The sequence below is a fragment of the Myotis daubentonii genome, chromosome 2 (assembly GCF_963259705.1).
Source record: "Myotis daubentonii chromosome 2, mMyoDau2.1, whole genome shotgun sequence".
Classification (NCBI taxonomy): Eukaryota; Metazoa; Chordata; class Mammalia; order Chiroptera; family Vespertilionidae; genus Myotis; species Myotis daubentonii.
The window spans coordinates 85,610,810-85,638,413 of record NC_081841.1 but is presented as its reverse complement, the minus strand read 5'-3'; the positions used below and the strand labels follow the sequence as shown (position 1 = coordinate 85,638,413).

At 38.0% G+C, this 27,604-nt stretch overlaps 1 protein-coding gene across 2 annotated transcripts in view; it reads left to right on the top strand.

Annotated features, from left to right (window-relative positions):
* The window catches only part of C2H12orf50 (chromosome 2 C12orf50 homolog), a 29,093-nt gene extending 1,720 nt beyond the window's left edge, over positions 1-27,373 (top strand). The window contains exons 3-12 of one of the 2 annotated variants that reach the window (XM_059681037.1): positions 9,897-10,055; positions 12,729-12,806; positions 12,888-13,001; positions 15,312-15,422; positions 17,819-17,914; positions 19,785-19,901; positions 21,534-21,638; positions 21,867-22,073; positions 23,850-23,942; positions 27,348-27,373. In XM_059681037.1, the coding sequence (XP_059537020.1) occupies positions 9,897-10,055; positions 12,729-12,806; positions 12,888-13,001; positions 15,312-15,422; positions 17,819-17,914; positions 19,785-19,901; positions 21,534-21,638; positions 21,867-22,073; positions 23,850-23,942; positions 27,348-27,373 (1,106 nt within the window). The remainder of the gene's footprint in view (positions 1-9,896; positions 10,056-12,728; positions 12,807-12,887; positions 13,002-15,311; positions 15,423-17,818; positions 17,915-19,784; positions 19,902-21,533; positions 21,639-21,866; positions 22,074-23,849; positions 23,943-27,347) is intronic. The other variant, XM_059681038.1, reaches the window with a different exon arrangement.
* Positions 27,374-27,604: the final 231 nt, after the last annotated feature.

The following is a 27,604-nucleotide window of genomic DNA, read 5'->3' as shown; positions in this document are numbered from 1 at the left end:
TTGTCAGTTTGTCTAGGGGGAAAAAAGCACGTCTGTGTTTTTCCTTCACTCTTACCCTACTGGCATACTCACAACACTTCTAACACCAGACGGGTGTTTGCCCCCGCTACACCAAACAATTCTCTGTGACATCAGCTGAGTATCCTACAATTCAATTTTATTTTGACCATAATCAGAATTAGCAAAGACCCCAAACACAGGTCTTAATGAGCTAACTTTATTTTAACTTTGTTTTTTTTTAAATATATTTTTATTGATTTCAGAGAAGAAGGAAGAGGAAGAGAGAGATAGAAACATCATTGATGAGAGAAAATCATTGATTCGCTGCCTCTTGCATGTCCCCTACTGGGGATCCAGCCAGCAACTGGGGCATGTGCCCTGACCTGGAATCGAACTGTGACCTCCTGGTTCATAGGGCGATGTTCAACCACTGACCCACACTGGCCCAGAGAGTACCCCCAACTTTAGATATCAAATGCAAGTAGTAGACCCCTAGGTTACCTGCAACTAACTTGGCTACAACTTGGAGGCTCCCATGATCTCACTCCTTGAATTGAGTCACTTGCTAGAATAGCTCACAGAACTCAGAAACTCCTACTTACATTACCAGTTTATTATATAATGAGAGGCCCAGTGCACAAAATTCGTGCATGGGAGGGGGGTTTTCTCAGCCCGGCCTGCACCCTCTTGCAATCCGGGACCACTGGCTTCTAACTACTCGCCTGCCTGCCTGCCTGATTGCCCCTAACCACCTCTACCTCAGCCCCACACCCGAGCGAGTGGCTTCAGCTTCGCTTCTCCTGGGCCGCAGCCACAGGCACTGGCACCAGGGACCGCGGGCGGGCGGCTTCTCCCAGGCCTGGCTTTGTCAGGAAGGACGTCTGGAAGACGTCTGGTCTAATTAGCATATTACCCTTTTATTAGTATAGATAGAGGATATTATAAAGGATACAGATAAACAGCTAGGTGGAGAGATACATAAGGCAAGGTCTGAAAAGGTGGGAGCACAGGAACTTCTGTTCCTGTGGGGTGGGGGTATGCCACTTTCCTGGTACGTGGACATGTTCACCAACCTTAAAGCTCTCTGAATTCTGTACTTTGGGAATTTCTTAAGGAGGCTTAAATGACTCTACTTGATCTAGTGCTCTGTTACCTCTTTGAATTTATCTCCCACAACTCTTCTACTTGCTCACTCTGCTCCAACCACCCTAGCTTCCTTGCTTTTTTCTAGAGCATGTTAGCATGCTCCTGCTTTAGGGTCTTTGCATGAAATCCTCTTCTATCAATATCTTTATGGTTAATTCCTTTACCTCTTCAAAGCCTTAGTCAAATATAACCTTTTAATAGGTGTATTCTGGACACTCTTTTTGAAATGTAATCAGCCTTCCTACTTCTTCCCTATACATTTCCAATCTTCCTGGCCTTGCTGCACTTTATTTTTGCCATATTCCTTATAATTTTTTTCAGATACAATATAATATACCTGTATTCTATGTCTAATGTTTGTTGTCTGACTCCTCCCTTTAGAATGAATGTTCCTTAACAGCCAACGTCTTCCTTTGGTTCACTGATGAATCCCAGCACCTACTATAGGAACTTCAAATTACCTATCACAGAGTGGCCGATTCTTCCCTAGAAAGTTCTGAACAGTATGTACAGAGGTGGGCAAAAGTAGGTTTACAGTTGTGGGTTTGCAAAACATAGAGTTTATTCTTGTATTATTATTTACTCATTTTTCTATCATGTATTTGTATTACAACTGTAAAACTACTGTTGCCCATCTCTGTATTTGTGTTAGGCAGCCAGCTATTTTCCCTCTGTCGCAACACATTCCTGCGCTCTAGGAAAGCAGGTTCAATTCCTAGACTGGAGGAAAACTACCTAGCTGATAGAATTATGTATTGAATGACCATATCATCAGTTCATTTTGGAAATATTTTAATACCTCAAAAATTATAGTTTGATCTTTTGTAGACCTAATATTTCCCATAGTATTTCCAGGGGCACCTATTCACCAAGGTCCATGTTAATCAAAACTGAGACCATATATCTTCTGACCTCAAAGATTACTTTATAAAACTGTACATTTGTTGAAATCTACCTTTTTATGTTTTAGTAAATGCATGTGATTGATAAACTTAGGGTAGGATTATGACAACAATAATAAAGTATCGATTCACATTGCATAGCTCAATTTATGTGTAATTTTGTCAGGTTAAAATAGGATAAAATTTAGACATTTAAATGTGTAACTTGTGATAATTTCTAAGGCCTCTGGCCAATGAATTAAGACTCATCACGTGGTCCATACTAAGTGGGTGAGTTGGAGCCCCAGCAATGCTATCTAAGCCACCAGCTGTGCTCGTGCAGAAGGAGGTGTTTGCCAAAAGCAATTTTTCATTCGTTGATTTGCTGTTGTATGCTGTCTTTAAACACCAACTGCAATTATCAAGAGTTCTGCATTTTTTGTTTAAAAGTATAAAACTGCCTGTCAGTCTTTTTGCAATTTAAACTTTAACCTGCTAGCAAATTAAAAAAAGTTTGCGATGCTTTTGAAAGAGACTTCATTTAAATGTTGCTAAACCAGACATTTAAAAAAGAAGCCTAATCCCTCTGGTTATCATCTACAAGTTTAAAAGAAAATAGCAGCTAAACCAAATGATAGTGCTAAGAAAACATAAATCAGCTGATATTTGCTATAATTATGAAAAGTAGGTAGGTATTTCTGAGTACATTTTATATTTTCTTTGCAAGTATGGTAGGTACTTTTTATCTCTGCCATGACATATGTTAGAGGTTAGTGTACTCAGAATAACTGTTCCTCTTAATGAACTTTCCAAATTTTGCTAGGGGATAGTTTGTTCAAAACACAGTAGCTGACACATTAGAGCAATTATTCATCTCCTTGGTTAATTGCCATGTTATTCTATCATGAACAACTGAATGGGCTATTTGATTCTCATTTATTCTAAGTCAGTGTCTTAGAGAGATGCCTTGGCCAACTATATGGCTACTTTATTTTATTTTTTTATATTTTTATTGATTTTAGAGAGGAAGGAAGAGGGGGAGAAAAATAGTAAGTGAAATAAGCCAGTCAGAGGAAGACAGATATCACATGATCTCAATTATATGTGGAATCTAATGAATATGATGAATGGAAAAGCAAAATAGCTCCAGAAACAAAAGATGTATGGAACAGGCTGACAGATCTCAGAGGGAAGAGGGATATGAGGGACTGGAAGAGATTAACCAAAGAACATATATGCATACATGCACAGCCCAGGACATAGTCAATAGTATGATGAAGGCCTGGGGTGGAACAAGGGTTGGGTAGAGGAGGCAAATGGGGGAAGTTGGGGGGCATCTGTAATACTTTCAGTAATCTACACTAATAAAAGAGAAACATGCAAATTGATGTCACTCTGCTATGCCCACCAGCCAATCAGGATGAGTATGCAAATTAACCCAACAAAATGGTGGTTAATTTGCATATGCAGGCGTGGAGCAAAGACTGAAGATGACTGAAGACTGAAGACTACTGAAGACTGAAGAGGCTTGGCTTCTCCACTGCAGCTGGAGTGGAGAAGCCAAGCCGTGCTGCTGCAGCTGGACCAAAGACCTGGGTTCCAGGTGCCTGAGGAAAATTGGTGCCAGCCACCAGGGGAAGGAAGGCCTATTGCATGAATCTTTGTGCAACGGGCCTCTAGTAATAATAATTGACACTAAGAAAAGACAAACATGCAAATTGACTGTACTTTTGCTATGCCTTAAGCCACGCCCACCAGCCAATCAGAGTGACTATATGCAAATTAACCCAACCAAAATGGCGGCCGGCAGCCACAGAGCTGGAGCAAGCAGGAGGCTTGGTTGCCCAGTGATGGAGGAAGCCAAGCTTCCCGCCTGCCACAGCAGGCTCTGAGCTTCACTCAAGGCAACAAAGTTTCAATTATAGAAGGTAAATAAATCCCAGAATTTAAAAAAAAGAAAAAAAGGAGAAGCTGGGAGCTTCCATCGCCAGGGAGCTTGGCCAGCCTGAAAACGACCCTCAGCCCCTCACCCAGACTGGCCAGGCACCCCAGTGGGGACCCCCCACCCTAAAGGAGGTGTGGCCAGCCTGAACATGGCCATCAGCCCCTCACTCAGGCTGGCCAAGCCTCCATGGGGTGAGGGTCCCCACTGGGGGGGGCTTCACCAGCCTGAAAACAGCCATTAGCCCCTCACCCAGGCTGGCCAGGCATCCCAGTGGGGACCCCCACCCTGAAGGGGGTGTGGCCAGCCTGCAAACACCCATTAGCCCCTCATCCAGGCTAGCCAGGCACCCCAGCGGGACCCTACCCTGATCCGGGAAACCTTTCAGGGCAAACCAGCCAGCCCCCACCCGTGCACCAGGCCTCTATCCTATATAATAAAAGGGTAATATGCAAACTGACCCTAACAGCAGAACGACTGGGAATGACTGGTCACTATGGTACACACTGACTACTAGGGGGCAGATGCTCAATGCAGAAGCTGTCCCCTGGTGGTCAGTGCGCTCCCACAGGGGGAGCTCTGCTCAGCCACAAGCCAGGCTGATGGCTGCCAGCACAGCGGTGGTGGTGGGAGCCTCTCCCGCCTCTTCAGCAGCACTAAGGATGTCTGACTGCAGCGTAGGTCTGCTCCCTGCTGGTAAGTGGACATCCCCTGAGGGCTGCCAGGCTGTCAGAGGGATGTCTGACTGCCAGCTTGGGCCTGATCCCCCAGGGAGCGGGCCTAAGCCAGCAGGTGGGCAATCCTCGAGGGGTCCCAGACTGCAAGAGGGCATAGGCTGGGCTGAGGGATGCCCTCCCCCCACCCGAGTGCACAAATTTTTGTGCACTGGGCCTCCAGTAATAGTAATAAAGGCAGGTACTCAAATATTAGTTCTCTAGTCCTACCATTTGTTAATTGCATCTGTGGCCTCCACAGACTTGCTTTTTGGAACAATCTTGATTAAAATTTTAATTATGATTTAAAAAAAAAAAGTAGCATTATCAGAAATGGGAAAACCTCATATTTAGTGTTTTCAAATAATATCCTGTATTAAGCATTTTCTATGTGGCAGCACTATTGTGGACACTTTGCATGCCTAATTTTATTACTCATTACAAAACCCTGCAAAATAGTTAGTGTTCCCATTATAAATGGGTAAACTGAGACTAAAGAAGCTAAATATCTCATGCAAAATAACATATCTCATAACTGGCAGTTCCTCAATTAAAATACATTACTGTCTGACTCTAAAACTGTCTCACAAAACAAAACAAACAAATGATGCAAAGATCATTGGTATTTAAGGTCTTATGGAAAAGTTACCACAAATCAACAAAGGTATAAAAATATGTATCAAAACTGTTAGCACATCACTGTTTTAACCATTATGGAGAGGTAAAACTTAACTGCTGTGTGAGGAAAATTTTTTTTGCATTATTTGATTACCAAGTAATTCACCTGAATTAATCTATTTCATATTTCTAACTGGATAGTTTCTGGTCATAAATGTGTTGTCTTTTTCATCCTATAACATTCTCCTTCTGACAAATATTTTAATACACTGAATGGAAAGGTGTAATCATCAGTGGTCTTTATATTTTTTATTTTTTTAAATATATCTTATTGAGTTTTCACAGAGAGGAAGGGAGAGAGTTAGAGAGTTAGAAACATTGATGAGAGAGGAACATTGATCAGCTGCCTCCTGCATACCTTCTATTGGGGATGTGCCTGCAACCAAGGTTCATGCCCTTGGCCAGAATCGAACCTGGGACCCTTCAGTCCACAGGCCGACGATGCTCTATCCACTGAGCCAAATCGGTTAGGGCAGTGATCTTTATTTTTGATGATCTATCTTCTAAAACATTTTTGATTAAACCATTTCATCATAAATTTGAATAGTTGCAAAGGATGTACTTCCCAACATTTTATCAATCCTAAAATTTAAAAATAAAATTTTTATTACTTTTTAAAATACATCCAATAACCTGTGAATTACCATAATGATTTGATGCCCATCATCTATTTAAAAAATATAAGAACAACAATCTCAAATTCAAACAGGTTCTAAAATTTATCTGGAAATTCAAAAAGCCAAGAATAGTCAAGACTTGCTGGAAGAAACCAAAATTATAGGACTTGTTCAACCAGATACCAAGGCCTCTAAAGTGATAAAGATTATGACAGTGTAGTGCTGGCTGAGTCAAACAAACTGACAAATGGAACAGAATGAAAATCTGGAACCATCCTTGCAGAGACGGACACTTGATTTGTAACAGTTAGCCTGACTGAGCAAGGGGGAAAGGATGGTCTTTTCAGTTAAGGAGGGAAAAATGAAATTCTCTCACACCATACATAAAAATCAATTCTAGGTACATCATAGACCAAAAGGTAAAAGGTCAACCTTTAAAGGTTTCAGAAGGCAATCAGACACAAAAAATATTGTCTATTCAAGAAAGGATGCATGAATTGGATCCATTAATATAAAAATTTGTTTTCGTTAAAAGGGTGTAAAGATAAGCCACAGAATGGGAGAAGATATTGTAGTACATGCCGTTTATATGACCCCCCAAAAGACTTGGACTCAATATTTGATGAAAAATCAAAAGGAAAGGCACTATTGACATTTTGTGCTGGATAATACTTTGTTGTGGGGGTGTCTAGCCTATGCATCGTAGGATGTTTAGCAGCATCTTTGGCATCTACCCCTAGATACCAACTCTTTGCAGTTGTGACAACCAAAAATACATCCAACCATTCCCAATTTTCCTTAGGGGAAGCAGATTAAAATTATCTCTGGTTGAGAACCACTGTGATAGAACAATGAGCAGAAAGCAGACAGAAGGTTGAAAATTAGGAGATCCAATGTCAGTCAACAAATGAAAATGTGATCATTTATTAGTAATTACAGAAATTAAAATTGAAAACCACTGATATATATCATTATGCACCCATTACTAGCAAAAACAATTAAATCTGCCAGCTGTTGGTAAAGACAAAGAACATTGGGAATTCTTGTGCACTGTAGTTAGTTATATAGGTTGAAACAAGCAGTTTGGAAAACAATCTAAAATTATTTCATCAAGATAAAGTTATCCATAACTTAGGGCTAGGATGCAGCTCAGAGTTATAATGTTGACTACATGAAGACAAAGAAGAAGATACTGTTTGTTTCCATTTTTAGAAAAATGTTCAAAACGAAGCAAAATTAAACTTTAATTTTTTATAGATGCATACCTACTAATAAAACTAGAAGAAAAATCACAAAGTGATTACCTATAATAGGTATGGAGAAGGAAAGTGGTATAAACTGGCCCTACCTGGTTTGGCTCAGTGGATGGAGTGTCGGCCTGCAGACTGAAGGGTCCTGGGTTTGATTTCAGTCAAGGGCACATGCCCAGGTTTTGGGCTCAATCCCCAGTAGGGGGCGTGCAGGAGGCAGCCAAACAATGATTCTCTTTCATCATTGATGTTTCTATTTCTCTCTCCCTCTCCCTTCCTCTCTGAAATCAATAAAAATATTTTTTTAAAAAAGTAAATGGTATAAACTGGAGAGGACACAGGCTATTTCTTGACTTAGGTGTTAGCTTTGTGATGTTTGTTACATTATACCTTTTATGATTTGTGTACTGTCCTGTATATGTGCTATATTTCACAATTTAAAAAGGATAATAAATATTTTAATAAACAATTTTAAAAATTAATATTTTTCCTTCTCCTAAAACTATTTCCACTTCCTTCCTTCACATATTTTTTTATTGATTTTTAGAGAGAGTGGAAAGGAGGCAGGGGGGAGAGAGAGAAACATGGATGTGTGAGAGACATTAATTGGTTGTCTCTCCACATGAGCCTGATCTGGGCCCCGGGATTGAACCCACAGCCCAAGTATGAGACCTTGACCAGAAATCAAACCCGCAACCCTTTGGTGCATGGGCTAATGCTCCTAATCACTGAGCCACACTGGCCAGGGCAATCCATAACTTTTAAATTGTATGCTGTTCTGAGTAACGTGATCAAATCTCACATGGTCCTGCTCAGTCCTGCCCTGCACATGAATCATTCCTTCTAGTATATTCAAGGTGTATATATTACCCACCTATTAATCACTTAGTAGCCCTCTCAGTTATCAGATTGTTATGGTATAGTAGTGCTTGTGCTCAAACAACCCTTGTTTTACTCAATAAAATTGTAGCAAACTCTATTAAAGAACATTAAAAAAGGATTGTAGTACATAACCAAGTAGGACTTATCCCAGACATACAGATTGGTCTAACTTCAAAAAGTCAATGTAATATACCAAATCAATAAAATAAAGGGCAAAAAACACATGTTAATGATAATAGATGAAGAAAAAGCATTTGACAAAGCCATTGTCTCATGATAATAAAAACACTAAACAAGTTCTGAATAGGAAGGAACTTGCTCAACCTGATAGCTGTGGATTTTTTGTATATATCCTGTAGTATACTTAATACTGAAGACTGAAAGCTTTTTCCCTAAGATCAGCAAGATGAGGATGATCATGCTTGCCAGTTATATTCAATCCAGAAGACTTGGACAATTGACAATTAAACCAATTAAAGGCATTCATATTGAAAAGGAAGAAGTAAAACTATCTTTATGGCATGATCTTTTATTTAGAAAATTATAAAGATTGCAGGCTACAAGATTAATATACAATAATTATATTTCTATATACAATCAATAAATAAACTAAGTGAAAAAGTTCACTTACAATAAAAGAAAATATTTATAAATTATTTTAACAAAGAAATGCAAAAATTATAAAACATTTTGAAAGAAATTAATGAAACTTAAAAAAATTAAATGCTTACCATTGTTTATTAATTGGCTTTATTGTTAATATGAAAATACTGACTTGACCTATAGACCTATAGATTAACTTGACCTATAGATTCAATGCCACCCTTATTAAAATCCCAACTTATTTACAGAAATTGATAAGCTGATTCTGAAATATATATGGAAGTTCATGGGACACAGAATAGTAAAAGCAATATAGAAAATAAAGAATAACATTGAAAAACTCACACTTGATTTAAAAATCTAGAAATTACTACAAAGCTACAGTAATCATGATCATTTAATTCTGGCATAAAAATAGATATGTAAGCCTTCTCATGACCCAGGACCCCAGTTAGAAGATCATTGATTTGGAGCAGTGGTTTCCAAACTTGGCTGCCTTTATAATTTCCATGAGATATTGAAACAACAGTATCAGATTTCCCAGCTTAATCCAGACCTCCTGAACCAGAAGTTTAGAAAGCAGAGATCCAAAAGATGCTTTGAAAATTTTCTTTAGTTGACTCTGATAATTAGCCAGATTAGATAAATATTGGTGTAGAAAACAAAGAAAGTTGATTTAGTAATTATAAAAAGTACATGTATTCACTAGCCACTTCCATTAATTGCTGGTTAGTTATGAAGGTCAGAGAACATTTAAATATGACCTAGAGCTTTGGCTAGTCTAACTCCTGTGTAGCCAATAGAGAAATCTGAAGGCATCGTTTTTTCTTACTTCCAAATAAGACACACAAACTCTGCCAGCATAAGTTATGCCTTAAGTGAGCTTGACTTTGTTAATTTGTCATAATGTGATTAATTAAGTTATAGCCTTATCCTGCAGATCTAATGTAAGAATATGGTAATGCTTGTGATCACTTTTGACTTATACCAAAAGTGTGTGATATACCAATTTTTGGTTAAATTACTATCTAATATGTATGAATTAATATACTTTCCACACAATCTAGGCTGTTGATTTTTTATGTTAGTTTAATAACCTTTTCATAAATATACAGTTAATCAGGAGAACAATGGTTGATCATTATATATTTTGATAAGACTGAAATGTTGCATTTTCTCTGTAGATATTACACTACAAAAAGATACTCAGGAAGGAACTCCACCCCCGACCCAGAGTCAGGAGCCCCTGAAACCTCAGGAGAATATATCACGACCCATTCAACATCCTTTAGTTTTAAAAACCAACTTTGAGGAAGAAGAGGAGGAAGGAAATGAGCAGAATGGTTAGTAAACTTTTTCTCAGATTTACAATGCACATTCAAAAACCTCATAATATTTTCCACATATTTTTTTACTTCTGGAGTTTTATAATGTAATATATAAGGCATATTTTGATGAGGAAATAGCTTTAAATTTAATAAGTATGCTGAATTCATTATGTTCTAATTTGCTCTATGCCTATACATGCTTATTATTTGGATTAGAAGGTTTTTGTTGTATGAGGGGTGGGAGACAGTTTTCCTGTTTAAATATGTAAAGTTGCTTGTAGGGATATTAATCTCTTATTTTTAAAAGAGTTTTCACTGCTCATTTGCTTAATAAACTCTTTTTATTTATCTTTTATATATTTTTATTGATTTCAGAGAGGAAGGGAGAGGGAGAGAGAGATAGAAATATAAGTGATAAGAGAGAATCACTGATTGGCTGCTTCCTGCATGCCCTGCACTGGGGATCAAGCCCACAACCTGGGCATATGTCCTGACCAGAAATCAAACCATGACTTCCTGGTTCATGAGTCAATGCTCAACCACTGAGCCATGCAGGCCAGGCTCACTTATTTTGCTTATATGTAATTTAGCATTGATATGCCTGTGTCCATCTATTTATTGCATTACATCTATCGGTCTCACATTTAATCCTTAACATTATAGAGATCCATAGAACAGTTTAATCTAATAAAAGAGAAACATGCAAATTGACCGTAACTTCGCTATGCCCCAAAGCCACGCCCACTGGCCAATCAGAGCAACTATATGCAAATTAAACCAACCAAGATGGTGGCCGGCAGCCATGGAGCTGGAGCAAGCAGGAGACTGGTTGCCCCAGTGATGGAGGAAGCCAAGCTTCCCGCCTGCCCTGGCTAGCTGTGGCCTCTGCTAAAGGCAACAAATTTTCAATTATAGAAGATAATAAATCCCAGATACCTGCTTCCAGCCAGCCTCCACTGGGAACTTGGGTAGCTGGGAGTTGTGGCCAGCCTGAAAACAGCCATCAGCCCCTCGCCCAGGCTGGCCACACCCTCAAGGGGTGGGAGTCCCTGCTGGGGGGCTTGGCCAGCCTGCAAACAGCCCTCAGCCTCTCACCCAGGCTGGCCAGACACCCCAGCAGTGACCCCCACCCTGAAGGGGCTGTGGCCAGCCTGCAAACAGCCATTAGCCACTCCCCAGGCTGGCCAGGTATCCCAGCAGAAGAACCCCCCTCCCTGAAGGGGGTGTGGCCAACCTGCAAACGGCCCTCAGCCCCTAACCCATCCTTGCCAGGCACCCCAGAGGGACCCCCACCCTGATCCGAGACACACTTCAGGGCAAACCAGCCAGCCCCCACCCGTGCACCAGGCCTCTATCCTATATAATAAAAGGGTAATATGCAAATTGACCCTAACAGCAGAACGACTGGGAATGACTGGTCACTATGACACACACTGACTACCAGGGGGCAGACGCTCAATGCAGAAGTTTCCCCCTGGTGGTCAGTGCGCTCCCACAGTGGGAGCTCTGCTCAGCTACAAGATAGGCTGCTAGCTGCCAGCACAGCAGTGATGGCAGGAGCCTCTCCCACCTCCTCAGCAGCACTAAGGATGTCCAACTGCAGCTTAGGCCTGGTCCCCGCTGGCAAGTGGATATCCCCCGAGGGCTCCTGGGCTGCCAGAGGGATATCCGACTGCCAGCTTAGGCTCAGTCCCCCGGGGAGCAGGCCTAAGCCAACAGGTGGACATCCCCCAAGTGTTCCCAGACTGTGAGAGGGCACAGGCCGGGCTGAGGGACCTCCCCAAGGGCACAAATTTTTGTGCACTGGGCCTCTAGTAATTTATAAAGCCCTATCTTTTGCATTATCCCAAGTAATCCTTGCAAAGGTATAAACAAGGTTAGAACTCAGTTCCTTTTCATCCTAGTCTATCCTGCTCCTTCCATATTATCACAACACTGTGCTGCCAATATATACGCACAAACAAGATAAATATGCTGAAAAATAAACTCCCACTGTCTTTGCTTGGACTGTGTCTTTCTGTGAGCTACAGGCCACCCCAGTGAATATTCTGTTTTTGTCCGCTGTAGCTCCATGTTTCCCTTACCCACATCTTCCTCTAAACCAGTGGTTCTCAACCTTCCTAATGCCGCGACCCTTTAATACAGTTCCTCATGTTGTGGTGACCCCCAACCATAAAATTATTTTCATTGCTACTTCATAACTGTAATTTTGCTACTGTTATGAATCGTAATGTAAATATTTGATCTGCAGGATGTATTTTCATTGTTACAAATTGAACATAATTAAAGCATAGTGATTAATCACAAAAAAATATGTAATTATGTATGTGTTTTCTGATGGTCTTAGGCGACTCCTGTGAAAGGGTCGTTCGACCCCCAAAGGGGTCTCGAACCACAGGTTGAGAACCACTGCTCTAAACAAACAAAAATGATCTCAGCATGTGAATCTGTAGCTCCAGCTTAAGACACATAATGTATAATTAGTCATTTCTTTTCTCTTGACTGATTCTAATATGTGAAATATAGAAATTAGAAATATTTTCCAGTCTACAAATTATTGATTTAAAAAATTAAAATAGCAAAATAGTAATCTATCCATGAGAACAATGGGATTTTTCATTTTGGTTAATACATTTTTAGATTATTTGGCGTTGGGACGATTTAATTTTAAAATTATATATCTTATAGATGCTTCAAGTTTATGGACAAAGACTCCTGAAGAAATTGAAGAAAAAAGAGCTATAAAGGAGATGTGTTATAAATCTGGTAAGAAATCAAACATTTGTGAATTTTCTAGTACTTGATGTGACAAATATACTAACCATTACTTTTCTTGTGGGAGATTAGGTGAATATTACAGGGTACATACACCTCCAGATATTTCATCATCGAAAAGCACAGCCTCTACACCAGAAAAAGAGGTAGAAAAGCCTTTGGAAAATGGCAGTGAATTACAAGAAGGTAAGAAATTAAATGGCAGCATTTCAAGGTAATGCTTTGGAGATACTTGGTATGATAGGCTGTGAATTAGTTAGTAAGATATACTATAGAGTTAAGTGATAAATGGTACATCAAGATTGAGAGTGATAAGGAAGTTTTTTTATTGTGTGACCTAAATTTGATATAAAAAGCTGCTATTAATATAATTAAGCTTTCCCAGAAGAGCACAAAATGAAGACTTCATGAATACATGGTGACACTATATAAACACTTTACAGTATTTCTGTAAATAGTTTGCTTTTATCATTTTATTTCTCTATAAAAATAAATCTCCATGTGAACAAGGAAATTTGTGAATAGAAAAGGCAACCTTGCCCTAAAGGAGATCCATATAATGACATTAGTGACAGACAAGGGTACATTTGTTCACTGGATGAGTGCCTCTGTGTATCAGACAATTACAGGGGTGATTTAGGAAGATAATTCCAGGGCTGTGACTTTCATGGATCTTTGGTGAATCTGATTTTGGAGACTCTGATTTTGGTGAGTCTGATTTTGCTGTTGGTGAACATGTTTCTTTTGGCAAGATAAGAACATTGTTTTCTGGCTATAAAACCAAGAACTCAGAGAAAATCTATAGATGCCATACGTTTATATAAATTTTTTTGCCACTAGGATGAGCTAAAAAAACAGTTTTGCAGCAGTAGGAGAGATCTGAATCTCTTCCTACCTAAAAAAATAAAATGAAATTTTTAAAAAGTTGGGAGTCTCCCAGGATCAAGATGAGTATAGAATAAAGATTAAAGTGCCTATCCTGGCCCTAGCCGGTTTTGCTCAGTGGATAGAGCCCTGGCCTGCGGACCGAAGTATCCCAGGTTCCTTTTTGGTCAGGGGCACTATCTCTTGGCAGGGGCTCTGGTCAGGGGCGTGCAGGAGGCAACCAATCGATGTGTTTCTCTCAATCGATATTTCTCTCTGTCTTTCCCTATCTCTTCCACTCTCTCTAAAAATTAGTGGAAAAATATCTCCCGGTGAGGATTAAAAAATAATGAATGAATGAATGAATGAATGAATGAATGAATGAATGAGTAAATAAATAAAAATAAAGTGTCTTGCAAACCATTTAAATACATGGCGCTAGGTGGCAGCAGCACACCATCAGATGGTAGAACAATTAGCAAGAACTAGTTGAGGTAGAAATCATGTAGGAAACAACAGGATTGCTCACATTACAGATTACCCAGACAAAAAGAATCCCTAAAAACCCCCAAACAATAAAAAAACAAAAACAAAGAAACCAAGCTAGCAATGCATATTAAAAATGGTAGATAATAAAGACAATTATATGCACTTTGGCTTTATATTATGTTTTAAGAAGCTTTTCTTGCTCTTCCCTGGTAGCTCAATTTGCAGGTTGCAGACATGCCAAGATTGCAGGTTCCATGTCCTGTCAGGACACATTCAAGAAGCAACCAGTGATGCACAAAATAAGTGGAACAACAAAGCAATGTTTCTTTCTCTCTCTCTCTCTCTTAAATCAATCAATAAAAAAAGAAACAAAAAGCTTTTTACCTTAAAATAATTTCAGTTAATTCATGAACACTCTTTACCCAGATTTCCCCAAATGTTAACATTTCAAACATGTGATTTTCACTTTCTCTGTAAATATACACATTGTTATTATTATTTTTGAATTGTTAGTAAGTTTCATACATGATGCTCATACATATATCTTACATAACTGGAGTATAAATAGCAAATTCAGGAAAAATTTCCTGAACTGTTCCATTGATATCTTTTATAGCAAAATGAAGATTTTTTTTCCTGGTTTAGATTCCAATCACGTGTTTTATTAGATTGTCATATTTCTTTTATTCTGCTTTTAATGGTTTATTTGAGAAGAAAATTGGACATGTATAAGGGAAATGGTGAGAATTGTTTATCACAGTATAATTAGCATTTTTGTCAATAGTGAGTAATACTTTTTACTCAATTTGTTCATAATGAATAGATATAAACAAATATAACAAAATTCATTATATAAGAAAAATTAAATAATCTAAATACATTATGTACACATGATAATGTTAGATTGCTTAATTTTTTTAAATTGTCATTATTAATTATCCACATAGGAAAATAAATTTGCTTGACACTTTCCTGATAATTATAAAATGTGCTTAAAATTCATGTAATTTATTGTTCATCATGTCATTATATAAACAATTCTTTCATTAATTTTTAGGTTTTTTGCTATCATTATGAATTCTATCATAAACTTATGTAAGCACTCAATGGTTCCTGGGGTAATTATATTTTTTTAATTTCAAGGGGATGGTCTTACAGTTCCAACAAAATTTAGCCTAATTGAAAGGCACGGTGAGGTCAAAGCATCATTGGATAGGAAACCAAGGACTGACATTGTTGCTTTTGAAAATGGAGGTGAGTTATTTTATTACTGGTTGATCCTCAATATATCTTTATATAATAAATGAGTCTGAATTTTCTCTTATAACTAATTTTGTCTCATCAAAATCATTTGCCATGTTTATTGTTGGCTTTTGGTAAGCTCTTTAAGGCCAGGAACTGCACATAATCAGTTGCCCCAGATGAATCCCTGTAGTAGAATATCTGGCAATTGCTGTGTTCTCTGTAAATATTTGTAAAATAATTGCCTTTATTATGTTTAGACAATTAAATGAGTGGGTGAATGGAGACGTGTTTATAAAATTTACATGTGACTGGAAGTTAATATATTGGAACAATGAGCCAAGTTTAACAAGGTAAACTCAAACTAGGATCAGCAAGGTCTTGCATTTTAACTCAAAATGGATTAAAGACCTAAAGCAATACATTACATAGAAGAAAACATCGATAGTAAGCTTAAGGACCTCAGTCTTAAAGAATATTTTATGAATTTGACCACAAAGGCAAGGGAAGTAAAGGCAAAAAATAAATGAATGGGACTATATCAAACTAAAAAGCTTCTGCACAGCAAAGGAAGCAGCCAACAAAACAAAAAGGCAGCCGACCAAATGGAAGAAGACATTTGCAAACAACAGGTCCAGCAAGGAGTTAATATCCAAAATATATAAAGAACTTATACTACTCAACACCAAACAAACATTCAATCCAATTAAAAAATGAGCAGAGGACCTGAACAGACACTTCTCCCAAGAAGAGATGCATACCCATGTCCGAGAGAGATATGGAAAGATGCTTAACTTCACTAGCTATTCAAATGTAAATCAAACTACAATGAGATACCACCTCATACCTCTTAGAATGGCTATTATCAAGAAGACAAGTAATAGCAAGTGTTAGAGAGGTTGTGGAAGAAAAGGAAACCTCATTCCCACATTCACTGCTGCCAGAAAAGTATACTGGTACATCCACTATGGAAAACAGTATGGTGGTTCCTCAAAATATTAAGAGTAGAGCTACCATATGACCCAGCAACCCATCTTCTGATTCCAAAACATTTATTCAGAGAGATATACGTGCCCCTATGTTCATTGCAATATTATTCGCAGTGGCCAAGACATGGAAACAACCAAAGTGTCCACTAGATGATTGGATAAAGAAAATGTGATACATATATATACAATGGAATACTACTCAGCCATAAGAAAAAGATTAAGTACTTCCATTTGCAATAACATGGATGGATATTGAGAATATCATGCTAAGCAAAATAAGCCAGACAGAAAAAATTAAGAAGAATCGTATGATTCCACTTATATCTGGGATGTAAAAAAAGCAACAAATGAAAAAAACAAGAAAAACACACAAAAACTCATAGACACAGAGAATGGTAGGGTGGTTACCAGAGGGAAGAAGGGGCGGGTGTGTAATGGGTAAAAGGGGTCAAATAAATGGTGAGAGAAGAAGATTTGACTTCGAGAGGTGGGCGCACAATGCAATATACAGATGATGTATCAGAATTGTACACTTGATATCTGAATAATCTTATTAATCAATGTCACCCCAGGGAATTTAATTCTAAAAATGCCTTATTAAAGATAAGGAAAAAAAGATCAAGACATTAATAGTAGGTTTTCTTCAATTTGGAAAAGACCTGACATGGTACAGATTGTAAGGGAATAATAAATGTTTGTTGCCCACAAGATTTCAAAATGATTCAGTAACATGTGTCATCTAGCAAATAGCTAAGGAAAAACTCACATTGAATTATTAGGAGGAGTATAGGAAGATAAGTATATGTGATAAGTCATTTAAAGTACTCAGACAAGTGTCTGACATATAAAAGAAGGCTCCATAAATGTCAAATATTATTATACTAGTTTCACTGATTTCTGTACAGGGCAGCTCACATTTGGGTGTCACCTTTAAAAAAGGTCATTTAAAACACTTATTGTATGTTGAGAAAGGGTGACTTGTGTGGTGAAGCACCTGAACATTAAGTACATAAGCAATATTTAATGCAACTGTGGATATTTATCCTGAAAAATAGAAGACCTTTAAGGAAAAAAACCCTGAATTCATATATCTGATGATATATGGAAGATAAATTATATTTACTCTATTTCTAAATGGCGAAAGATTATTTTACGTTAAAGGCAAATTAATTGTGTTGACTATGTAAATTTTCTTGCAATCAGTATGTAAGTGTTCATACTATGTATTCATATACACATATATTTATATATATTAATCTAAATATATATGATATATATTGAGGTGGGGTTGGTATCATTAAGAACTGTGTAAAAAGAAGTGGACAAAAGAGATGTTATAGAAGTGATAATCCTGTATTGAAAGGTAGTTTTGTAAAGCTTTCTGCCATCATTGCCACTAACAGTAAGGTACTGTCATAGGAGGTGATTGCTACATTCCACAGAGGATCATATTTCTCGGAGTAGATGAAAAGAAAGAGAAAGAAATCACCATGTCGAAATGTTCAAATACTAAAGGTAATAAACCATTTATTATTTTAATCAATTTTAATTCAAATAGATGCGTTAAACATAAAGCTTAATTTTTGTGGAAATACATAATTGGCAAAGTAATAAATATAGCTTTTGGCTAAATACACTAAATAGGAGTCAAGAGACCTAAGGTTCCAGTCCTGGCTCTGTCCCTACTTGTTTGAACATGGCGCTTTATCTGATTAGCCTGAAAAATTAGCCTGTAGGGCTACATAATTTCTAGGAGTCTTGCTAGCTCTAAAGTTATTGGTTCTCTTAAATGGTAGTACTAAGTCATTTTTAGTTTCTTTTCCAACTTCAAGCACTCAGTATGATTGCATTTTCCTAGAAAGCTTTGTTTCTGACCACTGTGAAGAGTTTTAATCTCATGATGACTTCCTCATTTAATAATTATTACTAACTATAGTCTGTAAATAATCAAGATATAAGATAATAAAATACTCCCTCAATGTTTTATGATGCCCTTACCATGCTTAAAATCTCCCAACTGGCACCTCTCTGTGGGGCAGCTCTCCCAGTCACATTACATATTCTCCATCTAAATATTAAACAACCTCATCTACTGTTTTCTTCCACTAATAAATGTTCTCAAGAATAGGAAAAGGCACTTGTAATCAAATTCAAGGATTGTTAATGAAAAATTTATGTAAATCTCTCTTCCTTTCTCTCTCAGAGATAAAAAAAATTTTGCCTAATCCACACACAAAAAAACAAAACACCCTACTCAAAAAATACACTAATTACAGTAGCTATTACTCATTTAAATTGGCATATTTTATGTCAAATTGATAATGGCTGTTTAAGTTAATTAAAATGAGCCCTGGCTGGTGGTGCCCAGTAGTTGGAGAGTGGGCCCCGAGCACTGAAGGGTCCTGGATTTGATATCAGGTCCAGGGCGTATACCTGTGTTGCAGGTTCCATCCCTGGCCAGGGCACGTGCAGGAGGCAACCGGATCAATGTGTCTGATTTCTCTCTCTCTCTCTCTCTCTCTCTCTCTCTCTCTCTCTCTCTCTCTCCTATTCCCTCCCTTCCTTCCACTCTATCTAAAAATAAATGGAAAAATATCCTTGGGCAAGGATTAACAACAACAACAAAATCTAATAAAACAAAAAAACCCAGCTCTTCAGTTGCACTAGCCATAGTCCAAGTATTCATTATCCACAAGAGACTAGTTAGTGGTTTAGACTATTTTCGTCACTGAAGAGAGCTCTGTTGGGTAGTCCTGCTCCAAAGCATAGAACAAGTGAAAGTTGCTACATTAGAAATATTTTTGGCTGCCCTGACTGGTTTGGCTCAGTGGATAGAGCGTCGGCCTGTGGACTGAAAGGTCCCAGGTTCGATTCTGGTCAAGGGCATGTACCTTGGTTGTGGGCACATCCCCAGGAGGAGGTATGCAGGAGGCAGCTGATTGATGTTTCTTTCTCATAGATATTTCTAACTCTCTATCCCTCTCCCTTCCTCTCTGTAAAAAATCAATAAAGTATATATTTTTTAAAAAAAGAAATATTTTGGGGATCTCAATTTAAATTGGCACATTTTATGTCAAATTGATAACCTTTTAATTCTTTATGGAGTTATTAAAAATAAAGTTATTAAAAATACTGCCACAAATATGTAATTTACATATTGAAATTAATGGCTGTATTACTGGATTTTTAACGTTTTGTTAATGACAAATTTGGGGGACTCTAGGCAGTGATTAGGAAATTTCAATAATGCATTCTAAAAATTAGCATACATATGTATATTTTTAAAAGTAGTATGCCCATCATATAATGTTTGAAAAGTGAAATACCAACCGAGACACATCTTTTACTAATACTGACGTTTTATTTTTTTAATTTGCTTTAAAAGACAACAAAGACAGTCCTCATCCAAAGCGTTCCCTAGCTACCCGACTAGCACCTACAGCGCATGTATTAAATGCTACTGAGAATATCAGTTTGAAGTGCAGAGAGGACCCCTCTTCAAGTGAGAGCTCTCTTTTTGGCCTTAGATATATTTGTCTTACCATGGATTTGTTTTGCTTACTTGAAATTGAATCTTAAAAAAGAAATTTAAAAAGGATGGTTTAAAAATTATTCAAGATTAAGAATTAAAGACAACATTATTTTACTAGCTTTGGCAATGAATTGTGATGTAGGTCCTAGTAAATAATATACTTTCCCACTATTTTAATTTAAGTATTAAAATTAATAGTATACAACCCCTTCTCAGAAGATTCATTAGTGTTTCCCTTTTAATGTAACCCATACTAGAATACAATGATAGGTTTTTATTATGTTTTGGATTATTTTTCTTGATTTGGCTTCTCCTTGCCATTCAGTACTCTAAGCTACTTTTTGAGAGACAATTAAGACCCATGACTCTTCCTCTCTGTTTTCTTCCATCCTTTCTCCTTTCCCTTATTTCATTTATTGAACCCATATATCATCCTTGGATCCCAGATAAGCGCTAAGGGAACTATGATGCTTTACCCTCAAGAAGCTCAGTTTAGTGGCATTTGTTAAAAATATGGTTTCCAAAACCTAGGAGCAGGAGCTTGAGAATAAGGGTGGAGCATGATATTTGCACAGGAGGCGGAGAATCTGTCTCATTGAAGGCCTAATGGTTAAGCTGAGGTTGAGAGCAAAAGCAAAGACATTTATCGGTCCACTATAGAGAGCCAATGCAATCCACACAGTGCATTTCTTACGTGCGAATAGTCAGGACCCCTCTGCAGTGGTTCTCAACCTTCTGGCCCTTTAAATACAGTTCCTCATGTTGTGGCCCAACCATAAAATTATTTTCGTTGCTACTTCATAACTGTAATGTTGCTACTGTTTTATGAATTGTAATGTAAATATCCGATATGCAGGATGGTCTTAGGCGACCCCTGTGAAAGGGTCGTTCGACTACCAAAGGGGTGGCGACCCACAGGTTGAGAACCGCTGCTCTACCGAGAAGTAACAAAGAATGCTCCTCTCTACTAAATTATTTTAAGAGTGTCTGGAGAAATATACCTTAAAAATTTCTGGAAAATTTAGCATGCATATAAACTTTTGATGAAAAACTATGCAAGTAAGAAGTGAATAATCTAGTAATATTAACACATAAATTCTGATTACTTGGTCTTGTTTTACTAAACTATCTATACTCAAAACCTCTTAAGATCTTAAAAGGAAAAGGTAAAATTCTCTAAAAGTGTTTTACATTAATCCAACTTCCTCAGAAGTCATAGTTTTGACTAAAAATGTATAAAAAGTTTTATGTTCAAAATAACAATTCCAAAACTACTTGTAATAACATTGTAATGAGACACGCATAATTATGTCTGGAATGCAATTTTATGTTCTTTAAAAGGAATCCACACAGTCCTTTGAAGACAAGCATTTTTTTCTGAGGAATGCTAATTATTGAACGTTTTCTCATGTATTTTCAAGATAGATTTTTTGGGGTGTATTTAAAAATAAGTCACCCTTTGTTCTGGAAAGTATTAGGATGGTGAATTATTTTTTTCCTCTTGAGTGGCATGTGAATGCACAGATATGTAATTATCACCTACACTAATTTTCAGACGAAAGCATCTTTTAAAAAACTGTAAAAATTTGTATTTCCTCTAAGTGAATGATGTCCAGCCAGTGAGGAAGCCTCATTTTAAAGGCGTGAAAAAAAGAAAATGGGTTTATGATGAACCAAAGAACTTTCCTGGCCAAGGAGTGCGGAGAGGTAGAGTGTCTCTATATTTGATATTTCTAAATTGTAATTTGAAAATATATTAACTATCAAACAATATTTTATACCTGAAAATCAAATTGTGCAATGTGTTATTTTAGGTGTCAACCCAACTCCAATAAACTTAGTTCTTTTAGCTTGCATTGTCTTCCAATGTTATTAATTGGTATGAAACCAGCTCTTTCTTTTCTCCTCACTCCCCCTCCTCCTTTTTTATTACAGCACTACAGACCCCAAATCCAAAAAATAAAACCAGTTACCATCGCAGTAATAAAGACAGAAATGCTGAGAATGCATCCTATATCCACGTTCAGAGGGATGCTGCTGTCAGGACTGTCTCATTAAATGCACCTCCCTGCAGCAGGCCCACACCTGGCTTCTACAATAAAGTCAACGCTAACAAGGAACCCAAACTCAATCTCTGTCCAGGTGGGGCTCTTTATTTACTGGTCTGTGGTTTGCTTTCCCGTGGAATTTCCTGGTGGCTCAATGAATCTTCGCTGCTACCTACTCCCCTTTTCCTTTTCCAGGCCATCACCACCAGCTGAGAAAGCCAGTGGAAGGGATTCTTCCATATGCCGGAGTGCACGTGACTCAAGGGCTGTGGAAAAAAATATGTTGGTGCAGATGACTTGGCACTGAAGCTTCCTAGCACTGTGTCTCAGAGCACTGCACTTTGCTCCCCATGGATAGCTTTATTTCCCTCGTGAGGGCTGTTGGCAGATGCTTGACATTTCCTTGTTGCACTAACTGCATTGTTCAAGGATCATTTCAGGCCCACGCCTTGCCTTTTCTCTAGACCTTCATGATTACTTTCTGAAAGGGTTAGTTTGAGGGTTAACTGCAATATTTTTGACAAGCCCTTGTCTCTGCCACCATGCCCAGATTGCTTCTAAATCATTTCATCACGTAATAGGCAAAATCATGGTATATGTCAGGAAGTACAAGGCCACAAGGGAGGAGGGAAGAAATCGCTTTTTCTTCCTGTCTCAGACGAATTTTGCTTTTTCAAAGTTGGGTTTAACTTTTCTCAACTAAGAAAAGGCCACTCAATTCCCTGTAACTGCATGCTTATATTTTCCTCTGTTCACAGCCTGATCAGTGGCGTTCTGAATGTTGTGTACTTTGTGAAACATGAGTGAAAACTCTATGTCTCACTTAGGATCTTTGTTTTACAATTTAAATTGAATTTCATTTAAATTGTTTTTCTTCTGTTTTCAAACAGAATGATGTAAAAATAAGGATACTCTTAGGTTAATAAAAAGGCTTTTAATTTTATTTCTTACTGTCATCACATTATTACTAATTTTGTTATATTTCCCTGTTCGTAAGTGGCTGTGAAGAATACAGTGACTTCCAGAATAGTTTTGTGCCATTGTCTATATTTGTGTTAAGGTGGCCACTGTTATACTCACTATTCCCTTTGCATCATTAGTGCAAATGTCAACAAGAGAAAGAGCAAATCCATTTTTAGTATTTTAGACCAGGCATTGAGAATCACAGTTGCATGGTCATACTTGGAAATGCAAATGCAACATTGCTAGATGAGAGTTAAATATAGAGCTCTCAATAGATATTTTAAGACCAAGTTAGTATATACATGCTTTGGTTTCCTGGAACAATAAGTTCTCTATGGTAGAGCAATCTGCTATCATGGGAGTCACTTCATGGAGGGAAAAGGGAGTAGAGCTGTATCTCCTACTTCATTCTTCCTTCCTTCCTACCTTTGGGCGCCACCTCCCCTGCTGGCCTGGTCCTTCCTTCCTTTCTCCCTCCCTGCCACCCTCCCTCTCTTCCTTCCTTCCTTCCTTCCTTCCTTCCTTCCTTCCTTCCTTCCTTCCTTCCTTCCTTCCTTCCTTCCTTCTATAAATATTAGCAGAATTGCATGAAAAATCATAGTTAAACAAGGCAAAGAAATATTTTTTATCTCATTCAGATACTATTTTCTCCTCTAGCTTAGTCTCAAGGCAGACAGTCTTATTTGAGGACCTGGACAGCCAATTAAGAGAATGTGTACCTATGTTCATTGATAACTTAAATAGTCTTAATAAGCTCATTTTTGTCACTGATCCCTTAGCTTTAAATGGTAACATGAATTAGAGAATTACATCTCTGAGATGTTTATAAATTTGAAAAACTCCTAGAATATGATTTTAAAGTTATACAATATTTAACTCAGTCTTCTTTTTTTTCTTCTTCTCTCAGATAAATATATGTCAACACCATATAATGGTTCAGCTTGGCGAAAAAGAATTCCTTTTTCAAAAGCATATTCAAAAACTCAAAAGATATATACAGGTAAACTTTTACTAATATTTAATACATTATACAATCCTAAAAATGAGTGACAACTTTTTAAGCTAAAGGAACATAATTTAGGAAATTTGAACAATTTCATGATATATATGAACATAATTACTTGGAGTTTCATAGATCTTTTTCTACTAGCAATTTAATTTTGCTTTGTTTTACTGTGTTCTACTTTGCCTACTTTTATGTGTTACCAAAAATCCTTTGACATATTTCTCTCCTTAGCTACAAGCATAGCAGCTGCAGGATTATATAACATGTTAAGATGCATTCTTTGTTGAACCACAAAGCAAATATATAAAACCACATTTTTGAAACAAAGTATTAAAGCCCTACTCTGTTCACCACCGGCAAACACTGGCTGGTGGAGACTTATAGGCCCCCTAAGATACAGTTTTCAGGTCAGGAGGTTCATAATGACTGTGGTTTCCCTTTGTTGTGTTCTTTCTCTGGGAAGGGGGTGGGACCCTTGGAATCTCCCAGGGTAGAGGCTTATAGACCCAACCTCAGAGGGTCTTTTTGCTAAAAATCTTGATGTCTTCTCCTGGCTTATTCTGGGGCTGGCTGAGTAGGTTTGGAAAACCACACAAGGTAAAATGGTTTCAGTTTACTTCTCAGAAAATTGAACGTTTCAGGAAAAGTTATAGAGAGGGAATTCCTAGATCAGTAGCCTAGAATTTTCAGAATCATCTGAAATTCATACGCTTTTATACAAGAGCTTTCCAGAATGAACTAGAACATATCCAGACTAGAAACTGTCCCCTTCCCAAAGTAAATAGCTAGGATTTTCTAAAGCAGTATTTCTCTAAACTCCTTTGAGTGCAGCAATGACATAGTACGCAGACTTGCTTGTATATTTATGTACTGGAGTCAATTGTTTTTTCCTTTTACCCATTTCTTCCCCAAACATATTGCATGGCAAGAAAATTCTGTTGCAGCACAATTTAATTGACTATATTTTCTCTTAATTTTGTATCGGTTTTTACATATGATGGCACTTAATTTTAGGGGGAAGGAAGTGAAAAGTCAGTGGAAATCCCGGATAAAACCACAGATTGTTGAGTCACACATTTATCTCCCATGGCTTCCTTGTGGGTGGGAGTTATTTGGAGCACTAAGGGATGTACTTTTCACCCATGCACCGTCCCAGTAACTGCTCTTTTATTCCAGCAGCCTTCTCCCTCCCATCCCAGATAGTTAAACACGAATTACAGAAGGATTTTGGAGGGGGGGGAGGATGACTTTAAGTTTAGACCATGAAACATGCACCACCCATGCACAGCAGAGGAAAGGGGATGTGATGGGATGCGAACTGACAAACCACTCTTTTTCTTTCAACCCTGGAGAGTGATAAGGAGGGTCTGGAGAAGCAGCAGGAGACTAGATACAATGTGAAGCCACTCGCTTGTCCCTTTCTTCTTTTCTCTCACCACCTCAGCTATGCCAAGACCCAAGTGTAGAAAGACCAATGATAGAATTTCCCTTGAAGTTTATAAGACCCTGAGCATAAAGCGGATCTGCAGTGCACTTCCCAGAGGCAACCTAGCCGGGTGCGGTGGGGAGGGGCGGGGGTGGGGGAAGCTTTGAGGAGAATTTCTCAATGCCATCTGGTGGTGGGTTGGGTGCAGGGCCAGCCATGTCTAAGATGAAAGGGTTGGAGACTACTTGAAATTTCCCAACTCCAGGTCTGCTTAGGAGAGCATCACCTATGCCTGTGAGTTTCAATGAGAGTGAGTTTCTTGGAGAGAGGACAAGTGGGTCTACACAAAGCCTCCTGGCTGGGACTGATAGCAGCAGGAAGATACCTTTTTGGTTAGGTCCTATTGGAGGGGAGAGCTCAGCTGGAACCTCAACAGATTGCTCTGCTGTTATTCACCAATCAAACCCTTGTTCCTTGAAGTATGACTTGAGGACCTCCAGCAATGACATCACCTAGAACAGTGATGGCGAATCTTTTGAGCTCGGAGTGTGAGCATTTTGAAAAACCCTAATTTAACTCTGGTGCCATGTCACGTATAGAAATTGTTTGATATTTGCAACCATAGTAAAACAAAGATTTGTATTTTTGATATTTATTTTATATATTTAAATGCCATTTAACAAAGAAAAATCAACCAAAAAATGAGTTTGCGTGTCACCTCTGACACGCGTGTCATAGGTTCGCCATCACTGGCCTAGAAACTTGTTAGAAATGTGGAATCTCCATCTCACACCTGCTGAATCAGAATCTGCATTTAACAAAATCCCCAGGATGCACATTCAAGATTGAGAAACCTTCGTCTGTGTATTTGGGCCACCATTCACCAGCACATGGTCCAAATCTTATTGAGACACGAGAGTTTTGAAATAGTGTTTCTCTTCCCAGTTGTCACAGAACAGCAAACATTATTCCCTGTCCCAACCCTAGGAATTAGGATAAGCAGCAGGGAGATGTGGGAGGGAGAAAAACCCTGAGAAAGAATTTCAAATATGAATGTGATTGAAATATAAATATGAATCAACTAAGAAATCACTGAATTTGATAAAGTTTTTATGCCAAGTACCAATAAGTTTTACATCAGACAAAATGGGGACTTACAGTCAAAAAATCAGAACCCAAGCTTTTGACTGGGGAATTTGTGATCCTTAAACTCTTATCCATTCCAGTTGTTTTCATCACCAGAGTAAGAGAGAAAGGGAATTTGTGATCCTTAAACTCTTATCCATTCCAGTTGTTTTCATCACCAGAGTAAGAGAGAAAGATTAGCTGGTATTTCCTCCCCTGCACCTCCTACTAGGGCACAGAGGAGCGATTTCAGCATTTCCCAGTGGGCAGATGGACTGCTAGAAACAGGCAGCAGAACACACCAGCTGCCACTAGTCTATTCTTCTAAAAAAAATCTGCGAGCCAAGGCCACAGAAATATAAATGGGCAAGAGGAGCCTTTTGGGAAAAATGTCATTGGCTGCTATGAAGATAATGCAATAGGAGAGGAAAATGTGTGTTAGGAATTGAGGAAAGTTGCTGAAGGCAATCAGAGATGTCTTTCTCATTGCCAACCTTCCTTGAGGCCACATGTCCTTTCTGATAGAGACATAGCTGGTGTGGGTAGCGGTACTGACTCCATAGGATAGAACATTCATTCTGCTCATTCTGGCTGCTCCATGGTGTGTAGCCTTATATATAGTATTTTTCCATTCCTTCCCAGTCCTCCATCCAAATCCAAAACGCAGTAAACTTCAGAAAGAAGGTGGAATTAGTTTGAATGGTCTTCAGACAATTTATGAATTAAAACAATAGTTTCATTTTTGTTTTGCATTTAGATTTATGATAATTAGCAAAAGACATGCAACATGTCAGTACTTTAAAGATTGCTGAAAAAAAAAAATTGAAATATTTTTTGTGTTTTACTAGAGCCAAGAAGAAATGGGAGCAAGTAAACCTGCAGGTTGAGAGAAGAGAAAAATGAAAAAGAAAAGTCCCAGACATCATTTGATTTATAATCAAAAATGAAAATTCAAAGAATGAGATATTCAAGTACTCCCTACTGTATACTGGGTAGCCAAAGATGATAAATGCAAATTCTGAAAATAAGATGCAGGAAGTACATTGTACTCTTTCACAACTGATAAAAATGCAAATTGCAAACAGCTGCCTGCGTATTTATATAG